The sequence below is a fragment of the Rhea americana genome, unplaced genomic scaffold (genome assembly GCF_003343005.1).
Source record: "Rhea americana isolate MKP2758 unplaced genomic scaffold, rheAme1 scaffold_152, whole genome shotgun sequence".
NCBI lineage: Eukaryota > Metazoa > Chordata > Aves > Rheiformes > Rheidae > Rhea > Rhea americana.
In genome coordinates, this window is record NW_028185617.1 from 625,739 (window position 1) to 649,046 (window position 23,308).

Here is a 23,308-nt window from a genome sequence, read left to right on the forward strand (position 1 = left end):
TTCCAAAAGTTCCAAGTTTGCCTCTTAATCTTCCACAAATACCTAGCTTTACTACACCAACCTGGATGACTTCTTTATATGACTCCACGTGTGTATTCTTCAATAACCTTCTGACTGTATGTCAGCTCTGCATGGCCTTGCTAGTGTTCTGTGCAGCTGTATTTGGATTGCATGGTGTTTATGATCTCTTAGTTGGAAATTATTGTTTCTTGGGAGTGAGCCAAGCATGGACTGTTAGTGAGTTGCGCTTTTTAGTGCATTAAAATGTAGCAGTCTTAAATCTCAGAGCTTACAAAATCAACTTGGCAAAGGTCTTTTATAGTATGAATGGTGTTTAATAYCCTAAACAACTTAATTGCCCTTCTGAATTAATAAGCAGTGGGGAAGCTCCAGAATAATTGATTTTAAACCACAGTTTTGTAAAGCAAGGCAGCCCGTCACATTTTTTGCATGGGTATGGTTAACTCGTATATACAAATTGGTTCTGAAAATCATTTCAGCAATTGATTACAAATATTGTCATTAGATTAAATMCCCATGTTACAGGAAAATAGTAAAAGTTAATGAGAACCCAGAATAGAGGTACATCCATTTCTTTGTTTGTTTGAAACAATATATCTATATTTTTATTTTATCCCTAACATTTCAGTGTCCTTTTCTAAAAGAAAGTGGGGCAGACATGGCATGCTCTGTATGCATAATCCCAGAGCTATATGACAGGTTATAGGAAGACTCAGTAAGAACCATGTTTTAGCTAAAATTGTATTAGAGGAAGATGAATGGCAATTACTTCAGAAAACATTCATACGTTCAAGATAGAAATCTTGAAAATATGATTTTAAGCCAAAAGTGTCTTCTCTAGTTTTATGATGGACTTAACTATTCCGAACAAGTGAATCTTGATCCACTACTGTGAGAGTTGATAGTTTGGGTGCAGCTAGACTTCTGGCWCTTGACCATTGAGTACTATGGCAGTTTTTTCTTCTAATTCCCCTAAGAAGTTGTCAAAATTCCTCCTAAACCTTGACTTTGTATCTTTTTGCTTTTATTATAATAATGCTATGTTTCTCCTGATGTGCATATGCAAGTCATTCCAGCTTTAAATACAAACGAATTGGTCTTTTGCTATTCAAATTCCTTTCTCTTTAGTTGCATTTGTCTCTATTTGCATACTTTCTAAAGTCACTCTTTTTTTATAAGGTTAGGTTTCAGAGTTAAGAGTTGTTATAATCTTAAATGTAGTCTTCTAAAAATCTGAATTCTAGGAGTCCTATACAGTAAAAATACCTTGCCGATATTAGAAGTAGATATATGTTTAATAATATTGAATTTATAATTGATATATACTAAATATGGATTCTGAATAGATGATTTTAGTTATAGTTAAAGCATTGGTGTTGCAAATGGTGTTCCTAGATTGTATTGTCAAAAATATATGAGTATAGTGAAATTCAGTCATCAGCTTGTCCCCTTTGCACATCTTGCACATCAAGCTACACGGTGTTAATGGCAAAATATGAATTGCTTCCTAAAACTAATCAGATTTTCAAAGCATTCAGTAAATACTGAGGTTCATGTGARCTGTCTTCACTAAATGCATGCCAGCAGTAGCAATCATTCTGCTGCTGCTCAAAGAAGTGGGGATGAGCACTTTGCATGGTGTCTTCAGTGTGGCCTCTGTAAAACCATTCCCTTTAGGAGGCATCAGCCCCCAGCCATGCCACACAGCATACTGGAAAAAGAAGTCTGCCAGGGTACTGGCTGCATTGTAGGCTCCTGTTCACATTCCCTCCTTCCTTAGAATGTAGAGCTTTGAAGTTGTTTTTTATGAAATGTCTATAAATTTACTATCAAAGTTATATGTAGTATTATCTGTCAAATATTGTGGAATTCAGGTGGTATTTTAAGAATTAGTTGACCTAAATTCTAAATCATTTGAATCAAAAAAAATAAAACTAGTTGAAATCAAGATGCTAGAAGACAARTATTCTTCCTCCCAAGTTAATGATTTTCCTCTTTGCTGTTATAGAAGTGTTAGGAGAGGAAGTAATTTGCCCTCCCTCCTTATACTATGTGAGAGGAGTAGCAGCATATTTCCCCTTGGCCCTATGTYATCCTTTTCAGCAAAAGCAAAGCTTCCTGTTTTCAGTTAAATATTCCAATGAAGAGCAACCAAAACCCTGATCTCCAGTGCCTGTTCAGCACTTTCCTGTTGGATTTTCCCTGTCAGTGTGATGAATTTTAAATGGACTGATAGACTGTGCATTGAGTCAGCAGAGGGAGATAGTAAGAACCTAAATCTTGGAACCCAGGCTCTCATTGTCAGTTGTTGCAGGTGCTTCCTGCTCTCCACTGACTCCATCAAGTCTTTCTCTCCCAGTTCATGGYGCTCCATCCTCTGGGCCACATGGCTGAAGCTTTGACAAGAAGATGACTAAGTACATCACTGAGTTGTGTTGGATTTCTCTCTTCCTCTTTTAAAGAGATTTTGGCCAGTTGATCATTTTCAATTTGAATTACACAAAGAAAAGTTTACAGGCAAAAAGAATGAGGAAAAACAGTCTATGAGACAATTGAGTTACATTCAATTTTACTAAAAATGCCAAGTCCTACCTATGTCTATTTTCAATGTAACAGGAACAGTTTACATATTCTCTAAACTTCACTAACATATAACCTTCAGAATGGACTTTCTTTGTGAGTCGCTGCTCAAAGAAACTCTGAAGTTCATGTTTAAGCCCATTCCTGTTCAGCAAAGGCATTAAGTGCCTAGCTGGTAGCTTTTACTGAAAGAGCTGAAAACAGTTAAGCACAGTTAAGCTTGTCTTTGTGTGCTTTATTGGTAAATTTTAAAATAGATTTTTTCTTTATCACTTAAAAGTCACTCCAGTTCTTTTGAACATTATTAGAGAATGTTGTGTATACTTTTTAATTAATGTTGCTATTTATTATTTTTCCTTGATCACATGTTTTGGATCAGTAAACATRTACTCTTTGTAACAGCACTTAGGAAGATCATTACTTCATTTTCAGTTGTTTTTGCTTAACCTTTCATTATTGGGCATTGGAAAGGGAGATATTAGAAGAGGAAAGTGCTATGTGTAGTAGTCTGTTTTTCTTGATTGGTCTCAGGAGAGGACAACTCAGAGGACACCTTGGCTAGACATGCAGAGCACTGTAAATTGTAGCTACCTTTGGCTAAATGCAACACAGTGGCAGGATAAAAATGTTTGGATATTGTGTAAAARCTCTTAAACAGCCAGAAAGAGTTTTTTCTTAATTATTCATTACTTCAAATGTATTACCTTAAACTCCACTTATGTTCCATTTCATATTTTAAATTTCATTTCTCTGCCTCTTTTGGACCTGGATTAAATTGGTTTTGTGAGTGATTGTAATTATTTATGGTTTCATTTACATATTATTATTTTCAATACAAACATGAGATAAATTCACTAACCAAAAATATTGCAAATGCAGACCAGAGGTTGTCTGCCATTCTAGTACTTTAAGTTCAGCCAAACTCAAGGCTAGGAAAACGCGTGAGAAGATACATACTCCCACGCGCACAGTTTGGTCTTTCTTCAACCCAGAAATGGCAGCAACCAAAGAAAATGTGTCAGCTGTATTTTTTCAGCCGTACTGAATTACAGAGGGATGGGTTGGAGCAGTCACTGTGTTTTGTTCGTGGTATAAAGGGATCTGGTCTGAATATGTCTGAGCTCTCTTGCTGGGCCTCTCTGTGTGCTGGTGTGTTCAGAGGTTGCATCTGTAGTGCTACATATGTTCTTGCCAAGGTACTTGCTGGCAATAAAATGGAAGGTTTGTGTTAAAGATGGGTAGCTAAAGGTATAGCCTTAGGACTGATAGAGTTATGAAAATGCTGAAGTTGTTAGTTTTCTGTGGGAAAAGGTGTTTTGACTTCAAGGCAGGTATAGCTAGTTCCTGTTTAGCTTTCTGGAGGATAAATTATTATTATGGGCCAAATTTCTTTCTTCCAAAAATACTTTCATGAAGAAAGAAAGAAGAATCAAGGAACATGTTTTGGTTACTTGAGCCTCAAGTTGCCTAGTCTTGAACTAACCAGGAGATAATACTGTTCTTGCCATAGTTCTGTTCCATCATTTTCCCCATTTGCTCGAGGAGAATTAAGAGTTTTGACAAGAACTGTTAATCATAATAATCAAGAATCCTTTTCTGTTGGAAAAATTGTCAGTTGTCCTTCTGAGCCAAGAATATACATATGCATAAAGGAGATAAAGCTCAAGCTCACAAGCTGAGGGCTGTCAAAGGAAATAGAGCTGATGACCTATGTTTTGTAAACACTCCTCACAAAACACTAACGGATAATAATTCAGTGCTAATCTTAAAAAACACACCTTCAGTAATTTATAAAATCACCATCATTGCTCTTGGCAAATTTTACAGGAATGGGAAGACTGATGATTTTGGATCTTGTGACTGATTCAGAATATCCTTAGATATTTAATATTTCTCCTATATTTTCATATGCCAAGTTTCTCTGTGGAGTGTGGCAACAAGGAAAGAAATGACATACTCTGCTCCTACTTTGGAGTCAAGTGTGTGCTGACCTCACGGCCAGCGTGCCTTATTAGTTGACTGCTTGACTAATTGCTGCCACTTAGGTAGCTGGCAAAACCTAGTAGAAAGCTGTGTCTCTCAATTGTCAGTAGGTGCTTAAGAGACTGCATGCAACTCCTAGGGTTTTTTTTTTTTTTACTCTTCAGGGTCTTGGAGAAACATAATGTCTTGGAGACCTTTTMTACTGTGTTTGATGTATCAAAGGGAAAAAGTCATAGAATAATTTAAGCTGAAATGGACCTCTGGAGATCATCTGTTCCAATGTCTCAGGCAAAGCATGAGCAACTGTGTTGTTAAATTGCAGTAAAAAAAAATGAAGATGAGAATAATTTTTGCCTTCTTTAGTCATTGGTGACGATCTCCTATTGCCATGATCTGATAAAAAAAAAAAAAAAAAAAGAGTAGACAACTAGACAATAGCTTTTTCACAAAAAAATGAAAGTTTAAGTAATGAACAACAAAACACTTGAGTTCATGCTTAATTTTAAATATATAAACAATTATATTGACTGTAACAATGACATAAATTAGCAATATGATTTCCTGGTAGCGTGGTATTATTCCATTCATTAGACTGAATAGCTCTACTGTAATTTGTTCAAATAAAAACTTTTCACCAGCAAGAAATTTGTCCTATCAACAAAAAATGGTTCTGCAATAATACACATAGATTTGGATGCTTTGGTGGTGTGCTCCTTCTGCCAGAGAGGCTGTATTCCCATGCGGTGGGAGCAGTCTTTCATCACAAGTGTCCTGAGAGTAAGATCAGGAAAGTGAAAAATCTGAATTTGGCTCTTCTTCGTGCCAAATTTTGTACAGTGTTAAACACTGAAGTGACATAACCAAGTCTTCATAGGGAAAGTAAACCTACTGATGGGAGAACTGCTGCAGGGTATTGATGTATGTGCTGAAAAATAGTATTATTTCTAATGTGCTTGCTGGATAAGGGCCAGAAAAATCCGAAAGTTCAAAATAAAACAAGTATCTGGTACAAGTAACAGTAYCAGGCTGATTGAAATCTCAATTCTCTGCAGCAGTTAACAAACAATTAGACATTTTCACCTAGATGTGTGATCTAGGAGCAATTTCTTTCTGTTATAGCAGGTTATTTTCCTTCCTCAGCTTACTAGTATAATACATTAGTCAAATTCAAATGTCATTGGATAATGCTGAATAAAAACATGAAGAAAGAGACCTCAAAATCATACGAAAAGAGAATGAATGAATTAGTGTTTCTCAGAGAATGAATAGTGTTTTATGAACCTGTGTCTATTATTACATTTATTATAACTGTGAACCATTATTTGGTAGTATAATGAAACCAAATTAAGTGGCTACCAGGGAGTGAACGTGCATAAGAATACATTGATGTTATTGAGAGCACATGAGTCCTCCTGAGTCTTAAAGAATTTTATTTGGAATTCCATTAGGCTAAAAGAAAACGTATTAAAGAAGAAAAAATGGTTAAATCGTACAATCTGATAAAGAAAAATGRTAGTTCTGTTTCTTAAGAAAGCATGTTTTGTTTTCTAGAAAATATGTGTTCTTATCAACTGTATATTATCCCCATYGCTGTCACTATATATTTTGTCTTCATCTTTTACCCTATCCCTCACATAAATTGTCTTTTTATTGTCATTTTAGAATCAAATATTATGTGTAATGTAGGATCTGCAACTTCACTCACTGCCAGCGTACATAGCAGATGTAAAGAAATCTTCATTATCTGGTTATCATATAGCTTAAGAAACGATCTAATAGAACTATAAACTTGTTGGGGAGTTTTAGTGTTTCATTATTCATATTTTTAATTAAACTTAGCAGCATATAGAAGTGTTCTCTGTTCAACTGCAACCTTAACAGGTAATGTGCCTATGCAAGTTGTGATCCTAGGAGTTTCATAGGCCTTTTTTTGGTTTCTGCTGTTTTATTTCAGGGGTAMCATACTGTGAAAAGTTAAGAGTTATGGTTTAAAATAAGTGGGGAAACTGTGCGTGACATGAAAAAGGTCTCTGTTAAACTGCGGAATATCCTCCTGTGTGTGGTGAAGACAAGCACCGTTTACAATCAAAGCAGAAATCACTGTTAGGCAGAGGGAACTCAATGTTTCTCTCAGGTGGAGAAACTTACTGCTCTCAGCTTCTCACCCGTTACCCAGCCCTTGCTGGCTCACCTGCGCCTGGCGTTGTGGCCTTGGTGGCACCGAGACAACGTTGCAGTGATGGCTCAGAGGTAGCAGCAGCACTAATGCAGCAGGGAAAGGAGGCGGCTGTGAGACCAGCGCTCCTGCTAYGTCCGTGTGGCCTCTGTAGTTATTGCTAAGATTACCCTCAAGTTGTTGTGCCTTATCACAAACAAGCTTCTTAAAATTCATCACTTGATTCAGGGTGGAAGAACTTTAAAATTATATGGATAACTTGAGATGATATAGAGCCATATGAATCGCCCATTTTGCTTGTGTACAAATTTCTTTGAAATAATGTCTGTTCTTGTTTTTTACTAGGATATGATGTTATTCCCTCAGTTAGAATTAATGAACATTATTTGTCAAGAGGGTATTTGTCTGGGTATCTCTTTCACAATATTACTACTAGCATCCTCATTTCTTTGGTAGGTTTATCTACCTGAGTTATAATGGCAAGCCAATATATATGCAGAATGTTCACTGTTTTGGAAAAGGTCCTTACTAATTAATATTCCTTCAGCCATTATTTTTCTGTCTGAATTTGAAATTTGAACTACTTCATTTTTCCATGCTTCTTGTTATCCCACCTACCCACCCCCCAACCTGTCATACAGCTAACAGGTGGGAAGACTTTGCTTTCTTTCCTTTTACTTCTTTCACCCCAATGTAAATCTTTCATGACCATTTTCACATTCTTGAAATAAGAGCAACTGTGCTATGAGATACAGTAAAGTGAAGGAGGAAGATGATATGATAAGGAAATCTTGTTCCCTTGATTAATTCTGTGAGGGCTGGGATAGACATCCATACATTTATCTTCTGTTTCTTGGGGATTTTGTTTCGTTTTGTTTCTTACAGCAATGGCTCAGCTACATCAGAAGATCTTTTTTGGAAACTGGATGCTCTGCAGATGTTTGTTTTTGATCTTCACTGGCCAGAACCAGAATTTGCCCACCATTTAGAGCAAAGACTTAAACTCATGGCGACTGACATGATAGAAGCCTGCGTCAAAAGGTATAATTGAAATTGAAAGTGGGAGAGATTAACATGGACATTGTACAATTAACATGGGAACAACCAAAYTGACTAGTAGAGATGCACCTATACCAGAATCCTGATTTCTTCAATGATTAGTAGTAAATGCATAAGGAAAGACCATAAGAATCAGGACAAATATAAAGAAATCATGATGTGTGAGTTTCCAAGCACAATCAACAATTTAGCAACACCCAGGAAATACTATGGAGAATTTCCACATTTCCTGAGCAGTCCTTTGGAATGTTCCATATTTGTAGAAAATATTAACTAATCTCAGAATTCTACTAAAATTCTAGTGCCCAYATTTTAAAATAAGGATGGAAATAAAACATTTTTCTATTTATGTTTTCTGAACTATTACCAAATTTAGTCTCCATTTATTTCAGTAGCATTACTCCTTATTTATACTGGTGTGAGAAGAAAATAGGTTTTGTGTATTATGTATCTCAATATACATCTTACGTTTCAATATAAATAGTAAGCATTGTTTAATGATATTTAACTCAATTTTTCTTCTATAAAATTGCCTTTTCTGTTAAAAACATAAGATTTTTTTGAGTTATTTTTCTCACAAGCAAGTATTTGTTATGATAAGTGAGATACTGCATTTTCACATTAAAGAGTCAAACAATGCAGGGCATCTTCATTGTTTAAAATTACTCATAGCTGTCATACAAGGAAGTATATTGTTATCTAGTAAGCAAAAAGATAAAGCCTTTATTATTCAATTGAATTATCTAAAGCAATGTGGAACCTTGAGATTACCRTCAATACAATTGTCTGTTGAATGGGTGAATATTCTGCACTTACAGAACTGTATTTCTAAAATCTTCTCATGTCCATGTATATTGTTAAGTCAACGTGTTTAGTAAAATTTATGAATTTGTGCACCCATTCTTCAAAATTATCARAGAATTTTTCAAGTCATGAATTTTTGTTTTAATAAACAGAACAAGAATTGCGTTTGAACTGAAGCTGCAAAAGACAAACAAATCAACAGACCTGCGTATTCCTTCTTCTCTGTGTACAATGTTTAATGTCTTAGTTGATGCCAAAAAGCAGACAGCTAAACTCTGTATTCTGGATGGCGGGCAGGAGGTAAGTGGAATTTTGTATGTTTAATTTATATGTTCAATTAATCTGAAATATCGTATACTGCAGGCAATCCTTAGTAGAATAAGTTCAAACTTGCTGAAATGTGTCATGTAGCTCTATGCAGGGAGCATGCATAGACTGCTCACTAGAAGCATCACCCAAAACACAACCCTTCATCTTCCATCAGAGAAGACACAGAGGCCTTCTGTGATTTAGCTAATTTTATTTGTATATCTGTAGAACATGCACAGGGTTTCTTGGCTCACAGTTTCTCCAGGAATTTCTCTTGGTTTACAGCAGAGAAACAGCCCACTTCAAGACTGTTCATAACAGTAAAATAAAGCCAAAAGATTGTCTTTTGGAGCTAGATTTTATCTGGGTAAGATTTGTTTTTAATTTGCACATATGCCTAGCATTTGTGCATATTTACATGCTGAAAATATTGTAAATTGAGAAAAAAAAAATCAGGTAATTTAATGAGAATTTTTATTTGGTCTCCCAGGACAGAGACTATTTTGGACCTGGGAGTCCTTTAACAGGACTGTGGATACTCCACAGTGGAGCACCGATGTGTTTTTTGAAGGAWATAAAGATTTCACTGACTACTCCCCTTTGCATGTTGTTCCTTGGCAGAAATAATCTGTGAAGTGAAAAAGGATTAACTATGTGGACTGGTGAGATTATCAGCATAAAACTAAACTGCTCTTGCAGTGATAATATATTAGCAGTGCATTTTTTTCAATTTGGATTTGGAGAAAAGGTAAAGAATTAGCAAATTTTGTCAAAAAAARTGTGTCTACTTTGGACAATTTCACTTTTACATTTTTTGGTCATATTATTTCTATTGATTTCCACTTCTGTACTGTACTCTTCATTTTATTGGCTCATCTTTATAATTAGTGTATTCAATGTAATTGTTTTCTTTTTTTTTTCAATTTAATGAGATATTCATCATTTTCCTGTTCTGCCCTGTCATCTCTGTTTTTCCTTTTGGTTTTCCGTGACATGAACCAGTTTGCTAGTCAGTGGGTAAGTGTCCTTTCATTATTTTTTTACCTACTTTTTTTTTTTTCCTCTGGTTATTAACTGCCATTGTTTATTTTAGAGTGGTGTTTTGCTTTTCTTGCTAATCTGATAACCTAGCTCTAGGAATTCCTTTACAGACTGCCCTTGCTGGACACTGGTCATCAGCTTCTAAATTCTTCTTTCCTCATTCATCCTCTTACTGTGGATCCAGAAGAATTCTTCACTCTTCTGCTCTTCAGATACAGTGTCTTATCTTACTTCAGGACTTTTTCGCCTCAGTGAAGCACAATAACAATAAACTTGCTTCAGGTTCATCAGAAGTAAGCCACAGTGAGCAACTCTTCACCTTAGGCTGATGCTGCATGTTCATCTTTTACTTAGTGCCTGAGCAATAAYCTGYAAATATATGCATGTACACCCTTCTTAAGCAAAAAGCAATAYCAGTACCTTCTAGAGACCTGCAGACAGTTGGTACTCACCAGTTCTCCACAGACGTGCCATTTCTCTCTCCTGCTCTGGAGGATGCCTTCTGCATTGTTAGCCTGTCCTCCTCAGAGCTAAAGTCTGGCATTCTCAGTTACCTTTTGGACTGCAGACTGTCACCAGATCCTCTTCAGAAATCTGCTCATTCTCTAGATTTTCAAGCCCCTTCATTCACTCTTCACGTTACTAAAACAGAAATAGAGCCCTAATTCCCTAYTAGGACTGACCCTGACACCCAATGCTTCCTGTGTTTCTTTTCAGTGCAAGAGCTGCAAAATTTAACATATCTGTGATGAAATATATATTTCTTTCAAAATCCTCAAATTAAACTTCATCCCAATCTATCTGATAAGCTAAAGGGTTCTCAAATTTTTCATGTATCAGAAATGTTCTGATAATGTGGAAACTTACTTTTTTCTCTTAAACTTTGAATTCTTGTCTTCTGATAGGGCTTCTGAAGCCATTCTCCAGGCTTTTTTGGAAGAGTAAGAAACAATGGGCTCTTCAGTTACTTATGCTTAGTATCGCAACTGTTTGAAACTCTTGATGATGACTTTTAGTTCTAGAATCACCCTCCTCTGTCAAAGAAAGTGGAAGAACATTTTGTAACATCATCAGTTGCATTTCTAGCCCCTTTATAGGGGTTCTGGCATTTCCAGTGAATCCTACCTGGCCAGTTGGTCTCAATACCTTTCCTATATACCTTTCTTTCCCTTTTCCTTCTTTGTCTTCCTTTCGGTTTCCAGCATGATCTTTTATGCCAATCAAGAAAAGCATTCCTTAAGGCCTGAGTAAAAAAAATGTAAAAGAGCTGTTCATTCACCCAAAACTCAGCACTTAAGGTACATCTGACAATTTGTAGAGCTTATTCTGACAGTTACCAAAAATATTATTTAATTAGATGATTAGATGCAAACATCTCCTTGAAGACATCATGATCTTTTCTTGCCCTCTGCAGAGCTTTAAGGAGTCATACRATTTCTTCAAGTAGAGTCAGATGTGAAATTTTTCATTCTGTGTTGTCAGACAGGAGGGAATTCTTACTTAATATGTAATTAGGATATTGTGCTCATAGTGAGTAATGATACCACCTTGAGTTCAGAGATTAAATTCGATCCAGAATCCTGTGGTTTTCTTGTGTTACTTCATACAGTGGCCACCATTCTTCCAGATGTTTTCCAGTTGAGTCTACTCTCATTAAGAATCATGAAGTCTGTCACTGAGAAAGGCTTTGCAGCCTACCTTTTCTGTATATCCTCTTAGAACTTGAGGGGATTGACCCGACTGTGATATGAGCTCCATCATTATATTGTGTTTAACTCATAACTCAGCTGGCTGGATGCCATCTACATTGGTTGGCAGTTGCTATAGGAGGGTTTTAGAAGTATATCTAGATGAGAATAGCCTTTACTATTCTCCAGATTTCAGGCKGACTGTAGGTGCCAGCTGCTTGCTTCATGTACCGCTAGAATGGCAATTCATGGAGAATAGAGGAAGGAGTACAAGACAACTGAGTGACCCACAATTTGCTGCTACTTTTCAAACAGTTGTCTGTCCGACTTCGTAGATTCAGTGTATGTAATCTTTTGTTGTTATAGGCTGAGCAGCATCCCTTCCCTTCCTTTCYTTCCTTCCTGAACCAGAACCCGGGAAGCACTGTTCCTCTGCAGTCCGTGTGTTCTGAGTCAAATGAGTCACAGCAGTAAGGGAAACCTTTTCTGTCATGCAACATTCAGTCATTCAAAGATCTGGGGAGCTTTTATAGGTTTTGTTACTTGAGATAAACAATTTAAAACCTATTAACTTAAAACTTTATAATCTAGATGCTGCAATAGTCTAGCAACATTGATCCTCTTGAGAATATTAGGGAAGAATCAAATAGAAAACATTACTGGAGCCACTTAGATTGAAARGTAGTTGATCTGAGCAAAAGAGAAGGGCTTATTTATTTTTCTGTGTAACCGGAATAGTATGAACAGAATAAATGCCATTTATCTATACTGTTAAATGTTTCATAGCAGAATGAATGTAGAAGAAAAAGCTATTTTAATTGTTTCAGAATTACAGCTTCTCAGTACCCTGTCATGGTCACAGAAAGAGAGAGACACTACTTTTCAATTATTTCTCAATTTGGAGGAAAATGACTGATGTGCTATTTCAGTGGAATATATACATTTATGAAGTGTATTTATGCTGTGTATATTTATAGAAGCATTTAGGCAAAAGTGGGGTTTAATCTGATGAACTTCGGTTCATAAAATTTGAAGAAGAGTTTCATTTAACTGCATAAGCAGGTGAGGATTATAGGTGATTTGATAGCAAAATAGCAGAGATGATATTATGGGCAAAGACCCAATATTATGGGTCTCTGCCCATAATATTGTTATATGTTGACAATAGCAGTTTCAATTCAAATGGTTGTGTGCTGTTTATATTCGCAGCCATCAAACCTTAAAACAAACAAAAGAAGATAGTTTTAAAAGTTTTCTTTTAATCATTAGGAAAAAACAAATCAAGAATTAGGACACAGTGAGATAGAATAGAAAAGAAAGTGGAACATATTTTAGAATCAAACAAGTTACAGGATTTAACGGATCACCACAGGATTTAGGAACAAAATCCCACTGTTACCCAAAAACACAAGTGTCTGCATGCATTTAAATTTTTTTCCTCCTTTCAAATAGTGATATTGGGGCAATTTCTAGGAGCAGGGAGCCATGTTTGGAAGACCCACTAAATGATCCTCAAAAGAAAGTCCTCTTTGTTTACATCCCATAACACACTTTGCCACTAGGCACAGTTTTCTCCTATGTAACTCCTATACCTGCAGTTGTTATTTTATTGAGAGGTACTCACGAGCAATTGGAGAGGCAAAGCACATTCTGGATTATTTTCTTCAGGGGGCTTTGRGATTATACTGAAAGACTCTGCAAGGTGCGTTCAAGTCATTTAGGTATGGGAGCCGAAATGTCTAGATTCAGGCCCCAGGTAGACTGTGACCACATCAGCCAGCAGAGGAGTGTAAAGGCACAACTCTGTTCCATAGATGTGTGTGRACTTACTTGCCCTTCAGAGAACAAGGTTAACAGAAGCAGAAAAGGTGGCCTCCTACAGATGCTGATTTTGGGATTATGCATGCAACCTTGCCAGCTCATACAGTTTTATGAATTCTACAGAATTCAGCTAAAGGCCCATCTCCTGGAGTCAAATAATCTTCCATGAGGATCTGAAGTTTTTTTTTGTGGTGGGATTGTCATCTTGTTGGATGTTGGGAAGGGGAGCTTAAAGAAATTTCTGGTCTCACAGTTTGCAAAATAAATCTTGAAAAAATGTAATTCAGATTAAAAAAATAATATTATTTCTGAAGCAATGTCATGATTTTGGAAGCTTTTTTTGTGATTTTTGTTTCGAGTAGATTTGATTCATCTTCYTTTTCCTTAGGCMCAAGTACAGTTACTTACTGATTATATTCCATTCCTAGWAAGYTATACTTACCTTGTGGTGATAGTAAAAAGAAAGAAAGAAGAAAGCAAATATATAGGCATTGGTCCTAGAATATTCATTACTTTAGTGTGCAGTGGAGTTAAAGTTATGTTAGATGCTTTATGGAAGAGACAACAGTGTTTTTTCCACAAGTCATGGGAATGCGTGTGGTTTTCACATGCATCTGTAGAAATGCAAGAWTTTGTTATTTTCAGACAGTAAGGAACCATTGCCTTCTGAAGACTGTAAGTGTCACAGGTGGTTGTGGGTGATTTAACTGCTTAGCAGATCAGGAGAATGTTGTAGTGGTCAAGAAATGAATACAGTTAGAAACAAATATATCTGGAACTACTGAAAGTTCTTTGATGTATTTCTAATATACTCCTTCACTCTTCAGAGCTGTGTGCTGATATTTGTGTGAGATGTATATTCATATTTCTCAAATGCTTTTAATCACTGAAAGAAAAAATTAAGAACAAAAATTAACATGCATTGAAAACAGTAAATAGTAACTGAAATAATAGATACATATGCGTGAGTGAATCTCATGGTTTTATTTTCTCATAATTTAAATGCAAATTCAGTAGGTATACTGCTTAGAAAATCRTTCCTAAATATATTAAGTAGATCGGGTTTAATGTTTTGGTCTGTATGGCAACTTTGAGACAGAAGAAAAATAGCTTTCAAAAACTTACAATTCTGAAAACTATTCAGCTGGCAGCTGCTAAGTTGGGCCAATGTTTATACTGACCCCAGTACTTTTACTCCGAGCATTATGTTGTTAGCTGTTCCAAGTAGCCTTGAACTATGAAGATAGGGTTAGTCTTTACAAGTCACATTTTCTGTGAAGTGGCTATTGGGGACAATCTTTGCTGTCAGATAAATGTTTCTAAAGGAAGAATTAGTGTTTAAATTGATGTGCCTCCTTGACAGAAAGGGATCCTAGTTCCTGTTAATTTCAGCAGAGAACTCTGTAGTACTATCTAAAAAGTCTTTCAGACTTATTTTAAATAGCATTTACTTAAAGGCACTTTYTTCATTAAAAAGTGAAAGAAAAAGGCTCTGGAGAATGGAGTCTGTTTTATTATGCCTTTTATGGCCTATTAATTTGTTACCATCTCTTCTGCTTTGTTGATGAAATTTTAATTTTGCCCTTGCTTGAGCATATTGTAAGATTTGTATAAACTGCAGCTTACTGTGCTAACAAAAAGGCTCTTTTAGGATGAACAATTGGAGCTCATTTTATTTCTAGAGGATATTTAAAATAACTTACGAATGAGAGTTGTCAGACATGAAATGCTGTATTAATTAAATCTTATTCTAGTCTTTTTGCTTCTCCTGCTAAACCAGCCCTTTAGAGAAAAAATACATGGCCACCTTAATTATATAGGAGAAGACAAAAAGTATCCTTCACATTCCTTCGCCTGAATAAGAATAGGAACTCAATTCATCTAAATAATAACCCCATTAGCCGCTTAACTCAGCAATGTACATGGGAAAATTTTCAACACAGAATGTAAGAAAGTGTTGATTGGGTGGATCATTTTCAAGAGTTTGTTCTTCTGATGTTCAAAATGATAATTTTAAGTAAATCTGATCTGGCAGGGTTATCAGCTTCGTACYGCTTATGACTTATGACAAAAGTGTGTCTTAATATACATGCTAATGCTTTCTTTATCTTTTGAAATACAGCAACAATACCATTCAAAAATAGATGACTTGATTGAAGAAACTGTTAAAGAAATTATTTCACTTCTTGTTTCAAAGGTAAAACAATTTAGATTCTGATTTATAATAAACAGAAAATATTTCTCAGTTGAATTTCTRTAATGTCTTTGAATATCACACAGTTTTTTTATACTTTTCGCAGTGAGATTAGGGGAGGTAAGCATGATTTGTACATAATGCTCATCCAAATAACACTGAATTTATAAATTAAATTTTACAAAGTGAGAGAACACTTTCTGTGCAACGTGCTAATCAGATTAGTTTCTCTTTTTTATTATATTAGAGATGAGAACTACTAGCACCTAGCAGAACTGATAGGACTTGATTATGTCAATATTATCTTTAGTAATAACACCATACTTTGATTCATTGTTTAAATTTTCACATAAAACTTTCCTTATACGATTAAGAAACATTTAAATTATTTTGTGTTCAGAGATAGACAACATAAAAAAATCTGTATAACGTTTCAGTGAGATTTTACTCCACAAAATGTTTAATTTAAAATACTTTGTAAATGTTAATTCTTTAAAATGACTTTGTAGTTTTTAACACTTAAAGAGAAAGTATGTTTTGACATGATATAAATATTTGGAAAATATATGAAGAAAAATTAAACAATACCTAGTCATACTGTCACACCTCTGCTGCAGTAAAAATCTTAAGTGCTTAATATAAAAGGAAAAGCTTTCCATCACTGATAGTCTCATTTGCTGTATCCTTCAAACTGGGAKAATAGAAAGATTTTATGAGATGTTAGGTACTCTATTCATTGCAGACTGCTCAGAAATGTCTGCTATTCAGAATAAGAGAAAATAGATATCCATTTACAATTTGTGAATTAGGGACAAAAATAAGACTGTCATCATATTATCAGTATGCCTTTTTTTCATTTGTTTACAGCTTGATGTGATGGGGGGTAGGGGCAGATCTCTATTCTGATTGGCATCCAGTAAGTTTTTGTAGAGATTTTTTTTAGCAGTTTAAGCAAAATGTGTCCAATTATTGACAAATATGTTAAAAAAAAAACACTTAAAAGTGATGTTTTTTATGTAAACATAACTACAAATTCTTYGGGAGCTTCCAGATCTACATGCAGCTTGTCATCACTCAGAACTAATCTGTCAACTGATTTTTTTTTTAAGTGTTATTGAAGAAGAAGGGAAGAGGGGAATGTAATGAGAGTGTAATGCTATTAAAAGTTCATCCTTGTAATTAAGTTATTTTTARTAGCTGTGAGTATAGAAGACAGAAGAAAAGAGTCATATTCCTTATGGATGTATGTACAAGAAAGTACAGAGATAACTACAAATAAGTACAGTGGGGTTTGTATTATTAGTTGTCATATATGCCATCAGAAGATACTGAAATCTTGRAACAGGGAGTAAATATTTTTTCGTCATTGGAAGTTTAACCAGCCTCTTCTCACGTGAGATGTGAAATGCCAATGACATCCTGATTGCTTCTGTTTCGAGGAGGAAAGCTTCTGAGGGCAGAGAGGAAGACTGAGGATTCACTCTTGGTTTTGTCAGGAAAAGTGTCTGGCAATGGGCGTAATATCTGTGTATGTCCATTCTTTGTCTAATGGAATTTGGTTATTTTATAACCTTTTCCCCTGAATTAAAATGTGTTTCTTTTCATGTTTCAATGGAATACGTGTTTCAGCATTTAACTGTAACAGTCATCTATGAAAATGAAAAGAATACTCCTAATTTAGTGAGATTATACTTAGTAAAGATTAGACAGTGAATTGTATGGGCAGAACTTTCCAAGCTCTAAAACATTAAGCAAACTACCGGAACAGCACAAAGCACAGAGTCCCTCAGGGTAGCTGACTGAGGAAATGAGGAGCATACCCAGAAACGCTCCTAGAGCTCCACGAGCCTCTGCAGTGAGATCCCGGAAAACTAGAGAGCAGCTCCATAGCTAAGCCTTGCCGTTAAATGGCCATCCTTGAGGCTGCAGTGTTTTGCTTTCTATTCTTCTATGTCCAGTTTATTAAAACGCTCTGTTGACAGTGTGGACACCATGTTGTCTGTGAAACCAGCCCTTTCCATAGCAGGTCTTTGCACAGYAAGATTGAGCACCCGTTTGCAGAAAGGATCTTCGTCAGCCTGATAAAGCGAATATGGAGACTGCGGTGTATGAACAGCAGCTTTCCCGCAGGCTTGCAGTGCCAGAGCAGAGAGCTGGTATCCAGCCTAATACGGGGGCTCCAATTATACTGTGCACGGGGTACAGAAACAACTGCCATTCTCCCTGATAGCTTCTGATGTGATTTTATTTCTTGACCAGCATCTACATACTTAATTAATCTTAAWTAATCACTATAAATATGACAGGTTAGATTGATAAATGACAAATGTAGGTTTGCACTTGTTCTTGCTCTTTGAACTGTTAAGAGCAGGGCTTAKTGTAAAGTGATGATCTCGGTTCCTCTGGAGGTGACACTGTTGTGACAGTGTTACAGTGCCCATTAACAGCATGCCAGATGGAATTTTGTTCTGTCCTCACACTCATAAARTGATACTCATGCTTGTGGGAATGACTGTATTGGGAGCAAGTGATGACTTTTAAAACAACCTTTATATAAACTGGAAGACAATTCATATGTGAAAAATAAATGTGCACGCATGAAACAACTGACATACGTTACGGGCCATGAATGACTTGAGCAACGTAACATCACAAAAGAACACGAGAAGGAATTTTCTTTGCTTTTAGAACAATTTGGAGGAGTTTTAACATTAAGGCTACAATTAATGCAAAGGCCTGGAAGAGAGATTTTTGTAGCCCTCAAAAATAAATTTTGGCAAAAGAGCTGTTACAATACGCTCATTGAAGAGTCATGCTGCTCAGAGAATTAAAGGTGAAACTGCTGGGCAAAGGCACCACAGCATACTAGAGATTTAGGGCCTACATATCCTGGCCCTTTCTTGGCCATGCAGTGATAATTCAACAACACATCCTGTACTGAGGGTGGACTGGCAGAAAACAGTGGTGCTATTGCATTGTTGGATAAAATTAGCTCCGAATTTCTACTGAGTAACGAAGGCAAGAGAAATGTGATATTGAGATAATCAGCTTTAACAATTGTGCTCCATCGTCCGTGGTCGTAGAAAAGGGCAAAGGTATTTTTTGCCCCAAATACGTGCTAGGTAGGCACACTCCTATATTTAACCACACAATCTAGAGGTACCAAAGTGGTATGGATTAGCAAACTCACCGCAGGAGAATTTGGGGGTTGGGTTTCCATTTCTGCAGCAGTTACATTGTGATTTCCATCAGTTCGATTTCTAGGTGAAACTGAAAAAAAAATGCTATGATTTCAGCTTTTTGGGGATAGAGTAGATAATCAGATAATCATATTTACAGATTGCATCACCTTGTTGCACAATAAAAGCCTGATGAGGGAGAACTCGCCTTCTCATCTAGAATATTTTATTTTGATATTGTGCATTTGSATTTTGTTTTGTGCTTTTCCTCCAGGTTGTTTCAGTGTTAGAAGGTGTGCTGTCTAAACTGTCAAGATATGATGAAGGCACTTTCTTCTCATCATTAGTTTCATTCACTGTAAGTGTTTGAATTCCTAATGTTACTGAATTTAAAATTACACACAATCCTTAATTATAAGCACTTACTGTGTGTCGTTTTATTTTTAATTTTCTAAAGGTGAAAGCAGCTGCAAAATATGTTGATGTTCCTGTAAGTATGACCCTTTTAAATTTTTTTCTAGTGTTAATGATAATTCACAAAAACAGGGGTTTTGTTCACTCACATTTTTCATTGTTGACATTTTGCTTTCCTACGGAGATTCATTATAGCTTTGCACAGAGTATTTAAACAGCCACCACAGTCCTCAGAGRGCATTTCATTCCCCTTAAGCAACCAATAACCCTCAAAGCAAAACTTAGAAAGGTTATTCTCAATGCACTTTTTCAGTTGTGAAAGAGTGAGGATTGTAACCTAGATACTCGTTTTTAGGAGACTTTCTGTCATTTGGATAAATTGTTCAAATGCACAGGATAAGCAACAATTAAAAGCATCATCTTTGGCTATCCGTTATTCATTAATTTCTTACCCAGGACCAAATCTTGCATTCCTTACCTAATCTCTTGGGTTTTTTTAAATCCCTATTTGATTTATCATTGTTTATGCAATGTTCATCTGGTGTGAATAAAAATTAAAAATAGGTTCTTGTTAGAGCTATTTTATACATAAAAACAAATTTCAGCTATTCTGTACTACAGTTTTTTGCTTTAAAAAGGAAGGAGTAAGTTATCAAACAAATATTGTCAATATAACTGTCAATAAATATCCTTTGTTCTCTCACAAATCTATGTTCTAATTACTTTTCGATATGATTCTAAGACAATCTTATTTGCCAAGCATAGGAAAAAGATGATTAAATTGATGATGTTAATGACATTGCAAGAAATACAATTACAAATACATAAGACCCCAAGCTATGCTAGTCTACATAGCAGCTAAAAAGCTTTTCAACAGTTTTATACTTAAAAATATAATTACAAGTGTACATTAATTATTTTTTAAATCCATGTATGTTAAATAAAAGGAAGGAAAAATCACTATTTCTGGAATTTGTTATTTTCTATTTATTCTATTATCTCTTTATTTATTCATAAGATAACAGATTACCACATTTCTCTTCAGATAATATTTTCAGCCTTCAGTTTTTTCTTTTTGTTGAATTGTGTCAATGCTCTTCTTTTTTTTATTAAAGAAAAGTGGCCCAGTCTTGTATTCAAAGGAATGACCTCAAAACAAATCCAGCTCATTTAGGATAGCTCTTGTTAATATTTTATGCTATGCAATTGCCCAGAAAGGTCTTTGGCAAGGCACTTAAGGCACAAAAGCCTAAGGAAAAAATAATACTGAATGAACCAGAAATCCATGGATTTCTGTCACGTTCCCTTTCCACATTACATAGAATATCTATGAGAAGGTGCTAGTAAGGGRTTTTTCATGGGCCTGGAGGTGTTGACACTGAAGTCAGCGATAAAGATAAGACTGAAAACTACCTTTGYCACAAGCTCACAGAGTCAAGGGGATATTGCGAGTCAGGTCCGAAGTGATGCTGCTCCTGCGGAAGGGGGAAGGAGAGAGGGGAGGTGGCTGCTGGAGCTCGGCTGGCATTCCCACCTCTGCTGAGCGCTGTTGCTTGGCTTGCAGATGAGACCATTTGATAGACTGGCTACCGATCTCCTTGCCTTTTTACAACCCCTTCACTTTTCAGCTGTCCCACACAGCTTTCCCGTAACCCAGGACTGTAAACTACACTTTGGCAAGGCTGCAGGTCTGACCAAGCAAACATTTTTCAAACTCTGGAGGGCATTTTTCCTGGCTCAAGGGAATGTGAAAGGAGCTTGGAAGGGTTAGGATTTTTGTTTTACTTCTTCACATTCTTCTCATCGTTGTGAAGATATATTTGGGGCAAAGAAGAGGAGGAACAGGGTCCTGCCACTATTGCCACAACTGGCAGCCAACGATGCATGGTAATAGAGTCTAAAATCACCACTTGTAGATGATACAAATTCTGACTGCAAAAGGAAGCCTTAAGTCATCAAGTCATCAGATCATCTCTTGGACTCAGAAACGAAGTGAGAAATGGGGAGGGGGCAGCACAGGGTGAGGAATTTACTCTGAGCTCTTGCTCATGAGATGGTAAGCTAGCAAGACTGCACTGAAGCTAATTAAATGGCTGTTGTGTGGGTGTATTTTATACAGATACCACTTAAACTCTCTTCCTGTCCCTCGTTACCACACACCTGCATATCTTGAGGTGACTTAAAGGTGACCACAGTGGGGCAAGAAATTCAAGTATCTATGCTTGTAAAATCTTACTCTGTGTTTGGATTTGGATTGCTTGAAGTGATAGATGGCTTACATGGATGCCAAAATGCAGCCCTTTAATTGGATGTAGTTTCAAATATGTGAGAAATTGCATTTTGTTAGATGACCACCTTCTGCCCCCATCACCCACCTTTGTTGGAGGATCTTGTTGAGTCACTTCAGCATTGTCCTTGGGCTCTGTGAAACAGAGGTTGTCAATTACTTAGTAGGTCAGGAGTGAACGGTTAGGGGCACAGGATGGTGAACAGCTGTTGGTATTTTCTCATGTGTCTGAATGCAACAGAGGTTTTGATCTTTGACTCTCAGGCTGAGTATTTGGCAAAGAAGGAGAAAATACTGTTTTATAGGGAAATAAGAGGAAAAACTTTCAAAATAGGCAAAGGAGATGTCAAAAAATAAATATAGTAGTGAGCAGAATGTTTTAAACATAGGATGAGACAGAAAGGGGTTAAAAAAAAGTGAAAGGGTAAATAGAAATAGTGACAGATTAAGAAAGACAAAGGACATTCTTGGATGACTCTTGGTCATTTTGAGGAAAAGGTTCATTCTATTAATAGGTAATTTAGACATTAAGTAATTGGACACAAAGATATACACTCCCCAGAAGGCATTCTTTATCTTCTCAGGGCCAGGATGGGAAATGCAGACTTCAACTTGCGGTTTGTGTGACAGATTTGTCTGTAAAATTATGCAATATTGCTGTCTACCCTTCTAATGGTTAGTCTTCACAGTGAATTATGAGTAACTCCATCCAGAAAAGCAGGATCCTCTTTTTTTAACTTGTTTAAGAAAGCATCCAAAGTAAGTCTCCATTTTTCGAATACAGATATGTATGTAGTTAGTCTTTTAGTATGCAGGATGTGCACAGTCACAAGGAACTTTTCATTGATCTCCCCTGGCTCTCGGTGTAGGGCACTATGTCAGTTTTCTAAACTGAGATCTCAACAGAAATATTAGGAAAAGTACAAAATAATCCAGCGTAAGAAGGGTAAACACAATGATATCTTATTATTTAATAAAAGTGATAAAGAAAATAACTGGCTATTATTAAGTTATTTATTTTTTGGTAATTCTCGCAGTATGTCATGCTCTAAGGTGAAAGAAATTATGGCTGTTGTGCACTATGAAGAAAGCAAATGTTTGGAGGAAAATAACACAAAAATTACAACTATAAATAATACCTCAGTTTGTTTACTTGATAATGCTCTGTTTTGATGCTCAGGAATTTGGCAATGCTATGTTTTGATGTTTGTGAATGCAGGAGCCAATTTAGGTTAGTCAAAACTTCTTTTAGAACAAGTTGTTCAAGTCTACTGTAATTTTTTATTACCTTTTCTTAAATGGCCATGCAGAACTAGGAGATGCAGAACTACGACTATTCTAATCTTTGGTTTTAATGATCTATTGATATAAACATTAATTAGTGAGGATAGAGGAAAAAATGCAATAGATCTGAGAGTAAAAAAAAAAGTATACTATTACTCTCAAAAGATTATTATTCCTAAAGCAAAAACATCATTTCAGTATGTGTTCAGTTCTCATTACGTGAGTCATTGCGCACAAATAATTGCATATCTAGCTAGTCATTCCTACATGCATTTACCTACTTTACAAATGTAACCAGAGGAGCTAGTTATACAAACTGAGCATTTAGTTACATGCATATTTATATATTTCTTGCTGTTCAGAAAGATATGTTTAAATCCCTTTGTAGGAGCCAGGAATCTCTCCAGTCTTTCCAAGGGTGCTGAAGAAAACAAATCCCCCTTGGTTCACATAGGCCACATGTCGTGC

At 36.0% G+C, this 23,308-nt stretch overlaps 1 protein-coding gene across 1 annotated transcript in view; it reads left to right on the forward strand.

Annotated features, from left to right (window-relative positions):
- CADPS2 (calcium dependent secretion activator 2) overlaps positions 1-23,308 on the forward strand; it is a 277,978-nt gene that overhangs the window by 225,202 nt on the left and 29,468 nt on the right. The window contains exons 22-27 of the mRNA XM_085299698.1: positions 7,646-7,801; positions 8,776-8,923; positions 9,935-9,949; positions 15,605-15,679; positions 19,130-19,213; positions 19,313-19,345. Of these exons, the coding sequence (XP_085155824.1) occupies positions 7,646-7,801; positions 8,776-8,923; positions 9,935-9,949; positions 15,605-15,679; positions 19,130-19,213; positions 19,313-19,345 (511 nt within the window). The remainder of the gene's footprint in view (positions 1-7,645; positions 7,802-8,775; positions 8,924-9,934; positions 9,950-15,604; positions 15,680-19,129; positions 19,214-19,312; positions 19,346-23,308) is intronic.